This window comes from Phycodurus eques, chromosome 19, assembly GCF_024500275.1.
Source record: "Phycodurus eques isolate BA_2022a chromosome 19, UOR_Pequ_1.1, whole genome shotgun sequence".
NCBI classification, from domain to species: domain Eukaryota; kingdom Metazoa; phylum Chordata; class Actinopteri; order Syngnathiformes; family Syngnathidae; genus Phycodurus; species Phycodurus eques.
Genome location: NC_084543.1, coordinates 4482391 through 4500000, shown reverse-complemented (window position 1 = coordinate 4500000; position 17610 = coordinate 4482391). Strand labels below are relative to the sequence as shown.

The following is a 17610-nucleotide window of genomic DNA, read 5'->3' as shown; positions in this document are numbered from 1 at the left end:
CCTGTTATAGTGCATTGGAGGTTAATCCTGATATTTCACCCAAAAAGCCAAATCTCCCGAACGTTTAGTGAGTCGTGTGTGTGTGGGTAATTAATATTTAACTGGAAAAAGGTCACTATCACCCACAGGGTAAGTTATTGGTCTCCAGGGTAACTGTTTGTACACGGTCCAGGTCCAAAATGATACATGCATGTTAATAGGCTGTAAAACTAAAGTGTCGACCTTAATGCTGCGTCTTCATTAACTGTCAGTGTTATTTAACGGTTTCTCAACATTCTGCAAACGTCTAGTTCGGAATCGTCGCCTCTCGGGCAAGTTGGATGTCGGACTGCACGGCCAAGAAGCATAAATATTTAGACAATGAAGAGGGAATGTGACAACATTAGCAATATGGAGACTTTGCAAAGAAGAGTGCCAGCTAGTGACCTCCACTAAGGCATGTTTATAAACTTTAGCTAGCTGTTAAAAGTGGACCGCTTCCATTTTCAACACAGGATAAAACTGTACTCGCTCACTGCCTCACAGCCAAAGCCATCTTAATTGAGTGTTTTTAAACAAAGCCTTACATGATGCTCATATCATTAGCGCATATAATCATTCCCGTATGTATCGCCTTGAAAACAAGAGTCGACATAACATAAAGCCTTTAATATTTGAGTGTTTTCCATCTTTAGTTGAAAGCCGGCAAATTTATAGGCAACGTCGTCCACGCATGTCTGCCATAGTTTTATTGCGTTCACGTGCGTCGCAGATTTTGCCATAAAACGCCTGCTGATAATGAAGCGGAAAGATTTATGTTTGGCCAGCGCTGTTTAAATGTGTAGTGTGTATTTAAAGGCCTCCTTGAATAGTTTAGTTTCGTCTAGCATTAAGTGGTTAATACCACTACACTTAATACTCCCATCGCTAAGCCCCTGCAAGATGGAGGACCCCTTAACCGCTCCATCCCCTACTCGGTAGTATTCCGTCCAGCCAGATGGTATCTGCTCTGCTCGCTGGACACCAGACAGCTGAGGGAAACCCCACAAGCAGGATTTTTCTAGATGAGACCACCACTCCCAGCCCCCACCAAGTAAGCAGTCCATTAGAAATCGCTTGTGTCAGTGCTTAGTTTGCAATGCCATACATCTTTAGTCCACCCAATTCAATTTCAATCATATTTGAAGACATTGGCACAACACTACAAGCGGAATTTTTGAAATAGTCAACTATTTGTCAACCCACGGCAGCCAAGGGGGTTGAAGAACTATCAAAATAAATCATAAAGGTATACACCGAGGAGGAACGGATTACACAAAGCCTCTTAAGCTTTAGTTTTCCCCGCCAAGTAAGTCAGCGCTGCTCAGTTCATACTGACCAATGTGTTTTTACTGTCTCCATCATTGCTAGAGCGAATTTATTTGAAGTGTTACTGGAGCAAAGCAATGTTTGGTAGCAACGAGTTGGAAGCTGATGTGTTTTTAACTGTGGCCACTCCATCTGTCCAGTAAAAGCCATGACTGTCATGAAAAGTCCAGTGAAGCAGTGTGTGTGTGTGTGTGTGTGTGTGTGTGTGCGTGTGCGTGCTCACATATGATCCCCTGGTGATATAAAGCCCCATCAACCCTGCCCTTCCCACTCACAAACACACATACACACCAGTCCCCATGCTTTTTGCCTTGTTTTAGAGACACAGTGTGCATTTCCGCAGGCTTTTCGGGGCTCTTCACTTGTGTGTCGTGCGTGTGCGTGCGTGCGTGCGCGCGCTTGCTTTCCCATACGACACATTTTAATGGCTCCTTTGAATGCAGTAGACAGAAGGCCGGAAACCGGGAACAAAGAAGCTAGTCTGTGTTTAAAAAAAAGAAAATGGAGCAAAACATACACGCACACACTCTCCTCTGTGCAAACCCTCCCAGCTCGATCGACTTTGAATTACTGCATTTTGTCCAATAGATGGCCACTTGATAAAGTAAACACCACACCTCAAATAAACCCTGCTTGCACCCCTCGCACATAGGAAAATAACAGGTGCCCCCCCCCCTGCCCAGGTTGTTGTGATATATTACATAATTAATTATCATGCAGATTACATTGTAACATATATTAATGTAACGTGAGAAAAATAGGAGAGAGAAGGGTGTTGTTAACACCCCTTCCAAAGTAATGATTAAAAAACAAACACGAAGTACATAAAATGAGGCTTCAAAAATGTGAAAAATCAAGTTCTTGTCTCTGCTCTCAAACGCTGCGGGCATGTCTGCTCAGTGCGCTGAAACAACACCCCGCTCAACTGTCAATCTAATACGACTATTGACCTGGAAAAAGAGGATTTTTGAGTCATGAAAATATATCCACTTAAAGCCTCATAGTCAACGAGGCGCTCTAAGGCGGCCACGCCAGCGTGAACCCCTTGTGCACACGCTGGCTGTCATGTCGGACACTTTGGGGGAAAAAATAAAAATCAAAAATCCCTCTTGCTCCCTAGTCCGCCTTCTCTGCGTGATGTGTGTGCACTCACGGTGGACAACGAGGCACTCTAAAGCGGCCAGGCCAGCAGACTATCCGAAGTGAAGTTGCATTTTTGCCGTGTAGGCATATAATGGCCTTTATTTAACACACATTGACTCCTAGTACTCTGCAGTTGACCACTCCGTGAAACCTACCCGAAGGAGAGGACGTAGCACCCTTTCTTTTGCATTGGCGACAATGGCGGCCCCACACAAACAAAAACAGGTCAGCAGCGTTTTTTACAGTGTCGGATACTAAGACAAAGCAGAGCACAGGCATGAGTAACTGGGGCCTCGTTGTGTCAACTGGCTTACGGGTGACTGGCTTCAGTCCGCGGCAGTTCTGGTCAAGTGGATTTGAGGGAGTTTATGTCTGGGTGCGAGTACGGAGCGATGGATTAGTCTTTTAGGCCCCGTTTTACCCCCTTCCTCCTCCTCTTCCTGTCTTCTCAGGCAGCAGATTCGCTCAGCCCCTCCGACACCACGCTAGGCCCCCCAATGGCACCCTGGAGACATATGCCATCCCATCCACCCCCAGAAAGGCCCGTTCTTTTCAGTCTACTTTCTATCTCCTTTCCCTTCGCAAACCTCTCCATTCTACACTACAGTATACACACCCTTTCATCCTCCTTCCCTTTTTTTTTTGTATCCTTCACCCTGAGTACTTTCTTCCTTCCTTCCTCTGTCACTGTAACCTGGTCTCCCTCTTTTTCCTCTCACTCAAAGCCCGGGAAGAGGTGAGTCATGTGATTGTGGGGAATTTTAACAAACACCCGTTTGAAGCATTCTATTTGCGTGGTCCCATTTCAACAGGATGAAGTGTTCCACCCTGCAATCGTGATTAAAAGCTAGCAGGTCGGATACTTAAACGTGCTCAGTGATTGCTTTTTAATGCGAAACACATTGGACCCTCAGCGTGAGGCTGATTGTTGTTTGAGGGTGGCTTAAAAACTGTGACACCGCCGACTCCTCCCCTGTTGCCTTCTGATCCATTCGATTGGTTGAAATGGTTGGCTGGGTGCCAGTGTTTCATTAATTAACTATGTCGAAGATGGAGTTATATGATCAGGGGCTTGTAACTGCTCTCACTGGTTGGTCACATGATCCCGGTGCTGTCAATCACAGCCCTGCTTAATGGAACTGTACAAATCTAGGGTGATTTGTCACAGTGTATGGAAGGCGTTTTTGCATTGAGTGTACATCAAATTGGTGTGACATTGCCCAAGTACTTGTTCTTCATTTAGTAATTGATTGCATGTTTACATTTTACTTCAGATAAAATAATAATGTCAGAGTCAAACACATGATCGTTGCTCTTATTTTGCTTATTTTCTCTGCACCGCCTTTGGTTTTTCTCAGCAAAGGGAAGTTTCCATTCTCCATGTGTTCCCTCCAGGAAGAATGTGTCAGGACCTGACTACATTCAACGGCATCCTTTATTTTTGTCCCGCCAGTCCCAAAGTCTCTGCGTAGTTTGCAGAAACATCCTGTGGATGCCCTGAGGTTTTTGTTGGGAAATATGGACTCAAAAGAAATATTGTTGATCGTATACGTCCTTTCCAATGTGAATATTCCAAAGGTAATGTATGTGGTACGTTTTAGCTTTTATTGTTACAAATTCGATGTACAACAACTAGTCTCTCGACTTGTGACTGTGACAAACTCTCCAAGCATTGCTCATTAGACGAAAAACACCTGGTATATACTGTATATATTTTTCCATAGCCAAGATCCCCTTTTCTCGTACAAAACCACAGTTTATGAGTTGGGCGTAACCAGCATTCCTTCTGTCCTGTGTGGACATGTGTATTGTGGAGGGGCGGGGGGGGGGAAAAATGTGGACAAATGTGTTTCAGGTCAACTTTAACAACTTAGACAGATGGCTGTTACTATTGTAATTGCAACTACAACACCCTTAAGCACCCAGGGGGACCAACTCTATGCTTTGCCAAGTACCCGCAATAATGTCAGTCGGGATCCTTGTCGACAAAATGAGAGAAGCAGCTCCATTGCGTGCCAAAACCTGACTGGATCATATCATTTTTAACACTGGTCTGTGGTCTTTTCTTTGACCGACGTTGACACTTGAGCTGACGTGAACCAAGCCGCACCACAGTTCACTTGCAAGTGGAACCCCTCAAGTAGTGGCGTCCGCCTGTTCGATGCGCACAGACAGAACGAAACCTTACAGCGGCGCGCATCAGAATCATCCCGCTTATCAGCTCATCTTTTCTGTCATCAATTCTTGTAAACCTGTTGTATCTTGTTGCGTTGCCGCCTAGGCATTTATGATCCATGCTCAACCTCCCGTTTCTTGGCCTGAAAGTAGAATCGTTTACCATAAACTACTTACTCATGACGGAGCACTTGAACTTCCAAGTGGATGTTTGTCTGTTGAACCCATGCAAACATTTCAAACTTCCCTTATCAATCCCCCTTTTGTAAGAGGCCTCTGGCCATTTCCCAACTTTCATGAGTATGACGTTTCCTGATGAAATTTAGTTGTTGCATTAAAAAGAGTACACGGCGCAGTCAGGAAACAACACGCTTGACTTTTGTTGAAACGGATCTTCCTCCCCTAGCCAGTAACAAGTCCCAATGGGCAACAAAAGGTTATAAGTGCGCCCCTGTGCCTGGAAACTGAGGATTCCATTTGTTTGTATGCCCTAGAGGAGCAGAAATAAAGCAGCCCTTCTGAATTTGCTGGTGAAACTGGTATAGCTGCATACCTCCCAAGGTGGATGAGGTAGTGAAACAAAAGTCGAGCAACTGACGCAGTTGTCAATATTGGTCCTGTTTTTGAATTTCGCCAAATATATGACTCAGGTTTTAATGTCTGTTCCTTGAAATAACAGTGCCACCTTCCAAACAAAGTAGCCCCAACGTTCTGGTTGTCCATGCTCAAGCCTTCGTGTGCCGTTTCGCACTCCTTTTTTAGGAAGTAATCTAGGTGACTTATGTAAGCTTGTGCCTACTCCTGAAATCAACATTCAGCCTCGGGATCCTTTTGCCTTCTTAAGGCAATTCACAGGGATTGGAGTGACATGTAAGGAAGGTGTTCCAAAAAACTGAGCAAAGTAAGTCTGCTTTATTTTAGATTTGTTTTGTCGTTTTGCAATGAGATCACCTCACCTTAAAAAAAAAAAAAATCATAATAAATCCATATTTGGTGGGGAAACTGTGACTAAAAAAAATGTCAGTTTAGTTTTGCATGAAAATATTGGTGGTCGGCGATTTTAGCAATAACCCCCCTGTAAACGCCTTTCAAGAACCAGATAACGTGTTACTGTATGTGTTGCATACGCAAGCATGGAGATCCTGCAGAATGTCTGTACCAGTGCTGTCATAGAAGACCCTGTATTTATCTACATTTGCTTTGAACACAGAATCCAGCAAAGTGGGTTTTGCCACAACTGTGTGCGCTTTCAACGCAAAGACACTGTATCCCACAATCAGATAATTTCCTGTCAGCGCCAGTGTCTGCTGTGACAGAGTGAGAGAGCTAGTGACAGTGACGGTTGTTTTCAACACTATACAGCGCGAGAAGTGTTAACGTTAGCACCCCTGTCCTGGCATTCCTAAATTCACATGTGCCGTCCCGGTTCAGTTACGGCAAAATCTCCGCCTCAAAGCCTCTTAAGGATAATTTGTCCGTCTGGACTAATGTTACCGCAGTACGGACGCACACGCTACGCCGCGTAGAAATAAAGTGGTGCGATGGCGGTGAGCAAGAAGGAAACCGTTTTTAAAAGACAATGTCCGAAGCTTGGGATTGTTTCACACATAAAAAAAAGACAAAGTAAAATGTGTATACTGCAGAGCAGAATTGGCTTACGCAATAGCACATCAATGATCGCTGACACAAGGCAATGTAGACATTATTAGCTCATTTAATATAGCCTACTACCGCTAATTAAAATGTAATGTTATGTCCCCACAAGTAGTCAAGTAGAGACACAGCGGCCAGTGCACTTTCAATTACTTAAACTCGTAATAAGTATATTTGCAAACCCGCTTTTATGGCCCACTCAACTTGCAAACTGTTGCTAGCTAGCCGCTAACCTGAGCCAAATACACTCCCATTCACTGACGCACACGTAACCACCAGACTAGGCCCCGCCTCTTAAAGTCATACACACTCAAAGTCACAGGTACTACAATGTCGAATTTGAAGAAGGAGAGCCCAAGTGGACAAAATACAGTAATACCTAAACCTCGTATGCACTTTTGATGTTGATATTGTTGTTTAATAATGCAAAATCAACGTTTATCCAATTTCTCGATTAATCAGTAGAATACTCTGTTCTAAAACTATTCGAGTGTGCAGCCCTAAATGACACGGAAAAGGTGGAAAATGTCAGCTTTCACACACACAGTGTCGATCGGTCCCCTCTCAAACAGACGACAACTTTTTCTTTGTCGTTTGTCTGTGTGGAGGTCACCAAAACAGGATGGGGTGGGGTTGAAGTCAAGGTGGTGTCAGAGGTCTAACAGGGGTCGGACGGTGGTTGTGGGAATTGTGGGAAGCCAGGACCGGGGTGGTTAACACACAAGACTCACTTCTACTAACCTATCCGACAAGTAAAAATCCTATTGGATGCTAGTTCTATAAATTCCTTCAACATCCAATTACATATCTGCTTGCCGGCTGGCTGGCGCATCGCTGTTTTAATGCCAACTCTACTGTGGTACTGTTTCTCTGATATGCCCATTTTGCGGAAAGTCCGTGTGAGAGGGCCTCCAGTTGATCCTCGCTGTGTTTTGTCAAGTCGGTGAGGATTACAAGGGGTCAGGGTGAGCACTGCAATATTTCATGGCCTTATTACTCTTAGGGGGGAGAGAAACCTGATTCTGGCTTGGTTTCACTGCCCAGCAGGTGGTCATGAGTCAGAGCGGGGGCCTCTGAGATTTCTTCAAGCTCGACATGTGTCACAACAGAAAATGTTCTTGGCGTAAGCTAATTGATTCCACTTCATGAGCACGCTCACCTCTCCTTAGCCCCCTGTGTGCTGACCCCTCATTCACTTGCCCCCTTTCTTCCACTCTCATTTGCTAGCACTGTCCAGGTACAGCGCCCCCCTTGATATGCTTTCCCTCAAAATCTGCTCCCCCCACCATAAACACACCATCTACTACGGCCTACCTCACGATGCCCCAAAGCGTCTTGAGCTTAACTTGTGCTAGAAGGAGAAGCATCAGTGGAAAAGCCCCCCCCCCCCCAATATGGAAGAAACAGAAAATGCACACACAAGGCTTTCAGTGCCGTTGTCTGATGTGCGGTTTTCTGTTCTTCGAATATTCAGTGGAACAAAAATGAGCTCATCACAGCGTTCTAACTCATTTAGCTGCTTTTTTTTTGTGAGGTTGTCAAAATGTTATTGAATATTCCGCAAAATGTCAAAATGAGAGAATTATTTTCACAGCTTTGCATCACCGTTAGTTGGTTGACATGCCACGGACACCCTCGACAGGTTGGCCAGGTGGTTAAGATATGCAGACGCAGCCACGCTCATTCTCCCATTTTGGGGGAAATTTAGAGTTTCTCATACATGCGTGTTTGTAGTAAATACGGCGTCACCATGAGTTTGGGATCACGTTAAAGGGGCGATTAAAGGCCCCAGTTAGGTGCGGGGTAAAATGGGGATAAAGCCTTTTAATGATTCTTTTTTCGCCCTTTCCAACTGGCCGCAATAGTTGATGGAATCGATGTCTTATGAGAGTCTCCCAGCAGCTCTCGCTGACGTCATTCTCGCAGGGGAGTGTTAGCTGAGTCAAAGGGTTGGGCCTGGAGCGCCGCAGCTGAGCAAACTGCGGCCACTTCCCTCTGAACGCTGCAGATGCGCTGTGTGTCATTTTAAATCGACTTTGACTTCAGTCTTTGAGAGACAGATTTTACAAACCCACTCATGCAATTATGTTACATTAATGTTGTCTTCCTTTCCATTTTTGTCTTTTTCTTTTTTGCAGCGCTGTCAGTTTGATGGAGTGAGACGTGGCTCGGCTTTATTTGGTTTACGCAACTGAGTGATTCAGCATTCTGCTTTGTTGCATCCGCTGGCCGATCGTCATCGTCGTCAAAGTGCAAAATGGATGCCATCGACACCTTACAGAGCTCCGCCCCGGAGACCAAGGCCGACCGGATCGCCCGCTACAAAGCCGAGCGGAGGCGGGAGCTGGCAGAGCGCTATGGCGCCCCTGACGAATTCACCTCCAAGTATGTCCGTGGTCGGGACAGGAAAATTGTGGATTCGTTTGAAACGATGACCGATGAGAAGGAAAAATGCGAGGATAATGGGTCAGAGCAAACGTACACCAGGAGAGGCCTGAAGAGTAAAGTTGATATCGACACTGATATCAAACCAGATTATGGACTAGAGAAAAGCACTCGCGTTAAACGCGACACTCGTTTGACTTCTGAAACAGAAGTCCAGCCGGCCTTCAACATGTCATCCAATATTAGGTGAGTTTGTTACAATTAGAGAGATTTTATAAATTTGTGTAATTTTTTTTTTTTGGTTTTTTTTTTATTTATTCCCCCCCCCCCCCCAAAACAAAAACACCCATGTTAGATTCATTGAAGACTGTCATTTTGCCCATAGGTGTTGAATGTGAGTGTGAATGCTTGGTGTGGAAACAGGAGTTGAGAACTTGCAGACACTCAACACCATTAGCTTACTCACTACCAGCTGTTTTAAAAGCAGAGTTCCAAGACCCACCAAATAGTCTTCTGTGACAATATAAGCACAGATCCTACCAAATGAAAAACTAGAAACCTTTCTCGCGTTTTCTGTGTTTTAGTAATTAGCAGTAGAACATGGGTTGGTTTCACCAGAAACGCCAGTTTCTGACCAAAAAGCTTTTAGTGATAACATGTCGAGCAGAACAGTGACTTTGACATTAATATCATTTGCTTTTGTGACACCTCAAACTATCGATGCATGGCTTGAGTTGAACGTCAGTGTGTCATCTTTTTTCCCGATGGCAACACATACTTGCTACTACCTGCCGTGGCACATACTCCGTACGAGTGTGAGGTGCCTAAACGTGTCGGACTTCCGACGTGTTGGCATTTTGCTCCCTCGTAATCGAAGGTGACAAGCCGAGCGTCACCCGCCTAACCTTTATCCTCTACTCAATAGCTGTGCTGATCGCAAGTAGTTTACAAGCCTGAATTTCACAGACAAGCTGGGCGTCACCCGCTTCCACGTCGACCCGCGCTTGCCGCATGTATAAATGTTTGGATGCCAGGTGACGAATATTAACGTCCCCTGCAGAGAATCAGCAATAAACAAACAAGTCTGATTTTCCCCAATCAAGTAGATTCTGCATTTAAAAAAAAAAAAAAAAAAAAAAAAAAATATGTTTTGGATTACAGTTCCCAGAAGTCCAATTCGGACATGAGATTAAACAAATGTTCCCAATAATAACAGTCGTTTGCAATTACTGTGAAATAAAGTTGGGGATAAAAAGCCAATATTACATCAATTGCGTCTGTTGATTGGCAATTGTAAACCTTCTATAAATGTGTTTTGAACACACATCTGCCATCTGCGGTGGCTATTTAAGATTTTTGCTCAATGGCTAATGTGTCTAACAAAAAAAAAAAAAAAGCTACAGTGCTTCCAGCAAAATGTGACTTCGTGAAACTGTTATGTTGAACTAAATGAAGAGGGAAGTATGAAGCATTGACGTAAACGCATCTGCTAGCATTTCCTAAAGTGGCCATGTGATGGCAGCTTAATTTGTTTCGCTTCGGTGTGTTCTCCTGTATGGGCATGCGAGAAGCTCGTTTCGTTTAAGTTAAATGTTTGTGTTTTCAGCAGCCGTACGCTGGCGGGTGCAGTGGAACGTGTTCAGTCGTGGCCCTGTGGCTGTTTGAGCTGTAACCAAGCCGGGGATCCTGCGATGAAAACGCGTCTATTCTCGACCCGCAAAAAAAAAAAAAAAAAAAACAGCCTGGAGGAAGAAGCGAGAAAGGCAGAAGTGTTGAGACATAGTTTGGGGCTTGCGGGGATAGTGGTATCAAAACTCTGCCAAATCGTCATGCCCCGTGGTTAATCAGGCAAGATATTAGGAGAACGTGTGATTGATGAGCCATGGACTGTTTTTTTTAAATGATTATTAATATGACAAAGATGGGTTCTAACATGAAGCAAAAGGATGCGTTACAGTAAAGGTTAGTCACAAAGGTCTCAGTGTGATTTTCGCTGATATGCTACATATTCCTTTACCTCTTCCATATGCAACAAAACGGGTTTGGAGCTCCACAAATGTTATCAACTAATCTAGCCCCCGTGTCGTGTGTAACAATGTCCCCTGGTTGACTCGTGTGTTCATTGTGATATGACAGTCATGCACATAATTACTGGACCTTGTATGGTGAGATGTTTGCAGCCCTGTGCTACAGAAATAGCACAAAGGAAACTAGAGCTCAGTTGCCCCAGTGATAATTTAAAGTGTCAGTTAACAGGTTTATCTAACCCAAACAGGAATCCTTCTATGTACAGCAACACCGGAAGAGTTACAGTCAGTGGTGGACTCATTCTTGTCTCTAAAATTGGGAAGGTGTGTGAAGGGAAACTTGCACTACACGCTGGAATGTGTAACTTCTTAAATGGTGAACCCTTTCAGTCAGTGACAAAAGCCTTAATACAATGCAGTATGTAATCATATAAATGATAGCATAATACATGGTAGGTGCAAATAAAGGCCTCCTTCATGAATGCCTTACAACTAATAACACCTTACCGCTACAAAAGGAAATATTATTTTCAATTGTTACTGGAGACATTTCCTTGACAATGCTTTATTGTGCATCACTTCACACAACCCTGGCGCTCATTTTGCAGTTTGGCCTCGAGGTTTCTCCCAAAATGACAGCAGGCAAAAAGACAGAAGAGAAGCGAGCCCTCCAAAGTCCTGATTATAAGCCTCTCCTGCACTTATTTCATCAACTATTGGCCCACTTCCTCGCGTCACTTTGCGCCCTCTGTGACATAATTTGAAATCGGACAAGAGGGAGGCATTTAAATAGAAGTGCTTGATGGATGACTCGCTTACCATGAGTATAATGAGTGTTTAGCTTTTCTCGCTCGATTTTATTTTTTTATGTCGGCATGTGGCCAGTGGCTGCAGCCAACCCGGCGCTAAAATCCTCAGTCATGATAATACGCTGTATTACGAAAAAGCTTTGAGTTTTTTTTTTTTTTTATTCCCCCCCCCCCCCCCCCCCCCTCTCTCGCTCGCTCTCTCCATACATACATACAACCAAAAAGACATTCTTTTTAGAAGGTATATTTTCTTCTCTGCCTTTTGTCCACCCGCCAACTCTGGCTTGTCATTCTTCAGCCACCTTTGACCTCGCCCAGCTGCCCACCACCGCCATGATGCTTGCTTGTATTCAAAGCAGTGCGCGTCTGTCCCCTCCTCCTGTTATGTCACTGCCGCTACCCCACAGGCAGCTGCTCTCTCCATTCATATTTAACGGCGGTCACTTAAAGATGTACGCTCGCTTCACTCGGCACAGCAGTCTTTTTTTTTTTTTTTTTTTTTTTTTTTTTTTTGTAGGATGCCCTGCTTTTTTTTTGGGGGGGGGGCAGTTTGTATGCAGTGATTGTTTGTATGCAGTGATTGCACCTAATATCTGTCATCACTTCAGTATGTTGGAGTGACCTCGTGTGTCTTCTCTCTCTCTTTCTTTCTTTCCTAGGCATCTGGCAGCTGATGATGGAGATGAGTCAAAGGGTAAGACGACCTCTCCACTTTCACCTCACCCAGGTCCTCCGCGGTGGCTGTTCTTTAAGCCCGGCTCGTTTGCGCTCTCCCCACTGGACAGCTCGACTTTTGGCCCCGTCAAACACGCTGTATACGTTCGCACAAGTTGTTTTCAATTAAAAAGATCGGGCGAGAGGTGTTTTGGCACCGGTTCGCTCCAATGTCGGATCGTATTTTATTTGAATTTAACACAGTCAGTCTGCTTTCATGGAGGACGACAGAAATGTATTTGCTCGGAATAGTCATGCTAATCGATTTTGATTTTGTTAGATTGACTTATTAAAGTAACTGAGACAAAGTGGCGTGCGCTACTTGGGGTTCACATTCAGAGAGGGATTCTCCCATCCCTTTTTAAAATTCTGAGTATTATTTCACAAAAATAACAAAGAATTAATAGAGCGTTGCTTTTCCCCATAGTTAATCGAGAAACTCGTCAAACGACACTTTGTCACTCGCTATCGTATGACAAAAAGTTCCGCTATCCACCAATATCGTGGTAAGTTGAAGTAGGTCAAGCAGTAGTAAGTAGATTGATGGCTAAGGAAGGAAACGGTGAAGTCTTCTTTTTGGCTGGGCGTTGCTGTGCGAAAGATTAAAGATGACATCAGAAGCGAAAGAGAGAAGCCGGAGTGGAATCACCACTCGGCAATGCTTTGTGTTCAGTCACCGCCACTAAATCACAACCCACTCCTGGACTGCAGGAATGATTGAAAGCATCATTTAAAAGTGTTGGACCTCAGCGTCACGTGGAATTTGACTTTTTTTTTTGGGATTCCTTCCCCCACTTGGGCTCGTTTAGTCGAGGGCTTTCTTTGGAAAGGGGCCACGCCAATGAAATGTCAGCGTGTCGAGCAATAAAAAACAATTCACAGCGAGAGAACAACATTTAGAGCGCTGACCTAAGAAAATTGTTGCTCCACCACACGCACAATACTGTATTATTCTTATATAGGTGTTTTTGATTAGACATATTACATGAGAAAGTATTTTTCTTCCCTCTGTAACCAAAACTGTAATCTCCTGCTATTTGCAAGCCTTGCCAGGAGTAATTGATGCCCCCACCAATTCGTTTTAATAAGTGCCTGTATTAATAGTTTTGACCGTAGATACTGTATACTTACAAACTATGATGCCAAAACAGTTTATCATTTCAAACTCATCTTACGTTACCATTCAAAATAAATGGCTTACAGATGAATTGATTTGGTGAAAAAAATAAAATTTAAAAAAAAGCACTGAAAGTGTGCGTCTACATACACGTTGACGACTATCTGTAACTTCCACTACCAACCCAGTCTAAACTTAGCTCCTCCCCGACATACAAAGCTTGTCTCTCTGTCTCGATGTATCACTTCAACATGCTTGCGTGACACCAATTCTTATTTAGACCTGGTTTTGGTGACATTTTGTGGCTCTTAAGGGCATTTCAGAAAGTGCACAAAAAACTGCGACTAGGTAAATTTGTGACTAGTGAATGGCAACTATGGGAGGGGATTACTGTGGACCACTGGTTTTCAAAGGTTTTACACCAAGTACCACCCAAAAAAAAAACTACTGGAATTATTCTATTAAAATGTATCGCAAAGAAGTTCAAACAACCCAATGCAAACGTATTGTATTTAAAAGTTAAATACAACTGAACTGTACTCAACAAAGGTACTGTACTGGTTTAAACGTTGAAGCCACTGTAACACGAAGCACAGTTTGAGCATTTAATTCAATAGTTCTTTCGAGTACCACTCGAGGTACTCGTATCACACTTTGAGAATCACTGCTGTAACCTATATAGACTTCATCAATCTCGAGAATACCCTGCTTTATTAACTTAGTGAGTGCCTTCAAAAACAAGATTTACTAAATGACTCTTGTGCAGTTTTGTAAATGCCTTTGGACGGCTTAGAATTCAAAGCATGAGTGCGTCTGCTAACGTACAAAACGTACCATTTTTGGCCGTGTTTCAAGAGCTATGCGTTACTCCGCCCGTGCGATTTCAAAGCGTCGCGGCGCCGAGAGACTTGTCCTACTTGTGAGAACAAGCAGTGTCAGTGTCTCCTCTGAAGCAGAGGCAGACATTTCAGCGCTTCGTTGACACTGAAATTTAGAGCACAGCAGAGAGCGCGACCCATCTCCTCTCAAATAGCAGACGCACAAAATACTCCGATTTAAACCTGCTGATTTACGAAAGTAATAAAGCCCCCCTCAAAAAATGAGTTGAATCATAGCAGCATTTGGAGCGTATGCATGCACACAGCTGCCTTGTGTCATTCAGCCCAGGGACCCATTTAATACCTTGTAAGCATCCCTATTAATTAACCATTGAGGCCGCTTTTGGCAGTAGCATTCTGTATTTACAAAATACTTGTGCTTGCCTGACCATGTTTGGCCCGTGCGTCTCCCAAGTGCATTGCTGCGCGGATGCCAAATGTCCATCTTGGACCCCGGAGTCTGTGTACCTCGTCTGAACACGTGTGACTTTAAGAACCTCCCTTTAAAACAATAAATGCCCTCTTGTTCTTGTTTGTTTCAGTTGACCAGAAGACTTGGGACAAACTGAGTTATACCGCCAAGATGTCGCTTAAGGTAACATATTCCTGATTGATTAGATTTTTATTTATTTATTTATTTATTTTTCAGCATGGGATTGTGAACACAATAATATGCATTTTATGTTTTAATTTTAATATGTGTAGAGCACTTTGTTTCAGCTGCGTTTTAAATGTTGTTAAATGTTTTATTTTTAAGGTGCTCTAAAAAAATCTAATTGATTTAATTTGATTTGGAGTAACTGTTTTAAACAGGGTTTGACAAACTTTCAGGCCGTTAATGGGTCACGGGTTGAATTTCTATTGGGTCAACAATTGTTTATGTTCTTTTATTGATCAACAGACACCCTGACTTTTTGACAGCTATGTGTTGTAACAAATTCACATCTGTATGTCAGTTTTTGTTGTTGTTATCATTTTGAGCCAAAGAGCATATTTTACTCAAGAGACCCTTAATTAAAACCTAGTATCTCGGAAAGCCTGAAAGTTCGCTCACAATAAACGAACTTCAGAACATGGCATTAAAACAATGAAAATGAGTGAATTATTTTGATGAACTGATTTTCAACAGGGGCACGGTGGCCGACTGGTTAAAGCGTCGGCCTCACAGTTCTGAGGACCCGGGTTCAATCCCCGGCCCCGCCTGTGTGGAGTTTGCATGTTCTCCCCGTGCCTGCGTGGGTTTTCTCCGGGCACTCCGGTTTCCTCCCACATCCCAAAAACATGCATTCATTGGAGACTCTAAATTACCCGTAGGTGTGCCTGTGAGTGCGAATGGTTGTTTGTTTGTTTGTGCCCTGCGATTGGCTGGCAACCAGTTCAGGGTGTACCCGATGACAGCTGGGATAGGCTCAGAAAATGGATGGATGGATGGATGGATGGATGATTTTCAACAGTTGCTGATGAATTATTCACAACTGTCCAGGTGATTTCCTGAGGGTCTTTTCCCACTGCAACCTGAGATTGCTCCATTTAGAAACAAATCACGCAATTCCAAATGACACCAAGCTGTCCTGCACCTGGTTGCACACTTGGCCAAAGCCATGACTGTACGCGGTCTGTGGAGGTCAGAGCGCTGAGATGGGGGAAATGAACTTCTGGAGCACCGGTACATTCGGGGACAAAACCCTGCACCAGAAAAGTGCTTATAAAAAAACAAAAACGTTCGTTTTGGAGATTTGGGGTTTTCCCAGGCTGCTTAGGTTTCAAAAGTGATGTTGTATGTAAATAGCAGTTCTAGCTTGCCCTTCACCGACCAGGAGCAGTGCCAAGCTTAGCCAAGTGAAGCCAGATGGCAGTTTAAAAGAAAACTGAAGGCTGTCGTAATACTCTCCTATCCTTTATTGCGACCGATATCGCTACTATTCCCATCTTTCACCTGGAAGTCATCAGATGCAAAAGAAAAAAAACGCTTCTTCTTCTTGTCACTCGTCTACTGCAAAGTCCCTGTTGAAAGCTGGTGAGTCAGTGTCTCCGACAGCTGAAACAGCCTGTGACAAATGTATCTCTGCTTTTCAGAATAGATGGAGATCATAAAATGTGTACATGGTGACCGATGAAGCTCATTTAGAATTCGGATTCCCTAATCAGTTCGTTCGGAAGAGCCCTTTCGCACTATGTACTTTGTTGTATGCCACTAACATCTGGAGATCCACACCTCCGCGCCACATCAACCCAGGGCCTCAGTAGACTGTTTACAAGGTCTAATTCCTCTCTGACGCTCACGCTTCACGTCCAAGCGTCCGGTGGGAGCAATATCCAACCGTGTAAATGGAAATAAAAATACAAATAAAAAAGCGTGCTAGATTTACTTCAGTGTGGAAAATACTGCACTTGTATGGCTTATCTCTCCTTGTACTAGTTTTACAATATGTACTCAGGGAGGTGCTTTTTGACTTGGTCATAAATCACGTCTTTCCGACCACGCGCTTTGAACTCTGATCAACTGGACGACCCGCTAACCTGGCTCAAGTGAAGAGGCGTGGCCTCGCTCATTCAGGTCCTTTATCAAGATTGATTTTTTTTTTTTTTTTTTTTTTGGGTTCTATTTTCACAGCTGGTGTCGAACAATCGCACTTATTCACACACCAAACATTGCGCTGACTGTGAAGTTTTCTCCTCCTTTGTCTCGTCCTGAAGGATCAGGAGGATGCCAGCGGTGATCTTGGCGCCAACAGCAGAGTAAAATGTCAGCCGGTCAACAGTGATAACGAGGAAACTCCCAGCCGGTAAGTTCAATAAGTCTCTTTAGCTTCTGGAAGAGTTCAAAAGGGTGCTTAATTCCTAAAAATGGGACATATTTTGTTGTTTGGCTTGAAATGACAACTGACTTGATTAGTGTGCTTAATGAGAAATACGAAATATAGACATAAACCTGTACATAAAACATACAGTATTTGTTTTCTTTGTTCTTGGCATAATACCGATCTACTCCCAAAACCAGGGATATGCAGTCAAGGGAGGCAGACTAGTCTATTTTCATCGTACTAAATATTTGTGTGTTGCATATTAAGTTTTGCTGATCCCATAAAAACGCAGCTAAAAGGAAGAGGTGAGGCAGACACTACTCTGCCTCATAAACGAGGACTTACTATTAAACAAACACAGGCCTAACAATTATCCGGGGCCCCGAACATCTCATAAAAACTTAACAAAGTCTGCTTAGACTTAAAGCAGTTATTGTTTTGTTCTTACTTCACATGCCTAAAAACACATGCAAATGCTTAATCAGTCATGATTGTATTGACTCCTCCCAACTCCCTTCTGATCAATGAAGTAGCCCATCTTTTTACTGCGCATGTGCA

General features: G+C 43.7%; 1 protein-coding gene across 1 annotated transcript in view; it reads left to right on the top strand.

Moving 5' to 3' along the window:
- The window catches only part of svild (supervillin d), a 40228-nt gene that overhangs the window by 2226 nt on the left and 20392 nt on the right, over positions 1-17610 (top strand). Inside the window, exons 2-5 of the mRNA XM_061705666.1 lie at positions 8457-8949; positions 12199-12233; positions 14791-14843; positions 16946-17034. Coding sequence (XP_061561650.1) covers positions 8576-8949; positions 12199-12233; positions 14791-14843; positions 16946-17034 — 551 coding nt within the window. The 5' untranslated portion in view covers positions 8457-8575. The remainder of the gene's footprint in view (positions 1-8456; positions 8950-12198; positions 12234-14790; positions 14844-16945; positions 17035-17610) is intronic.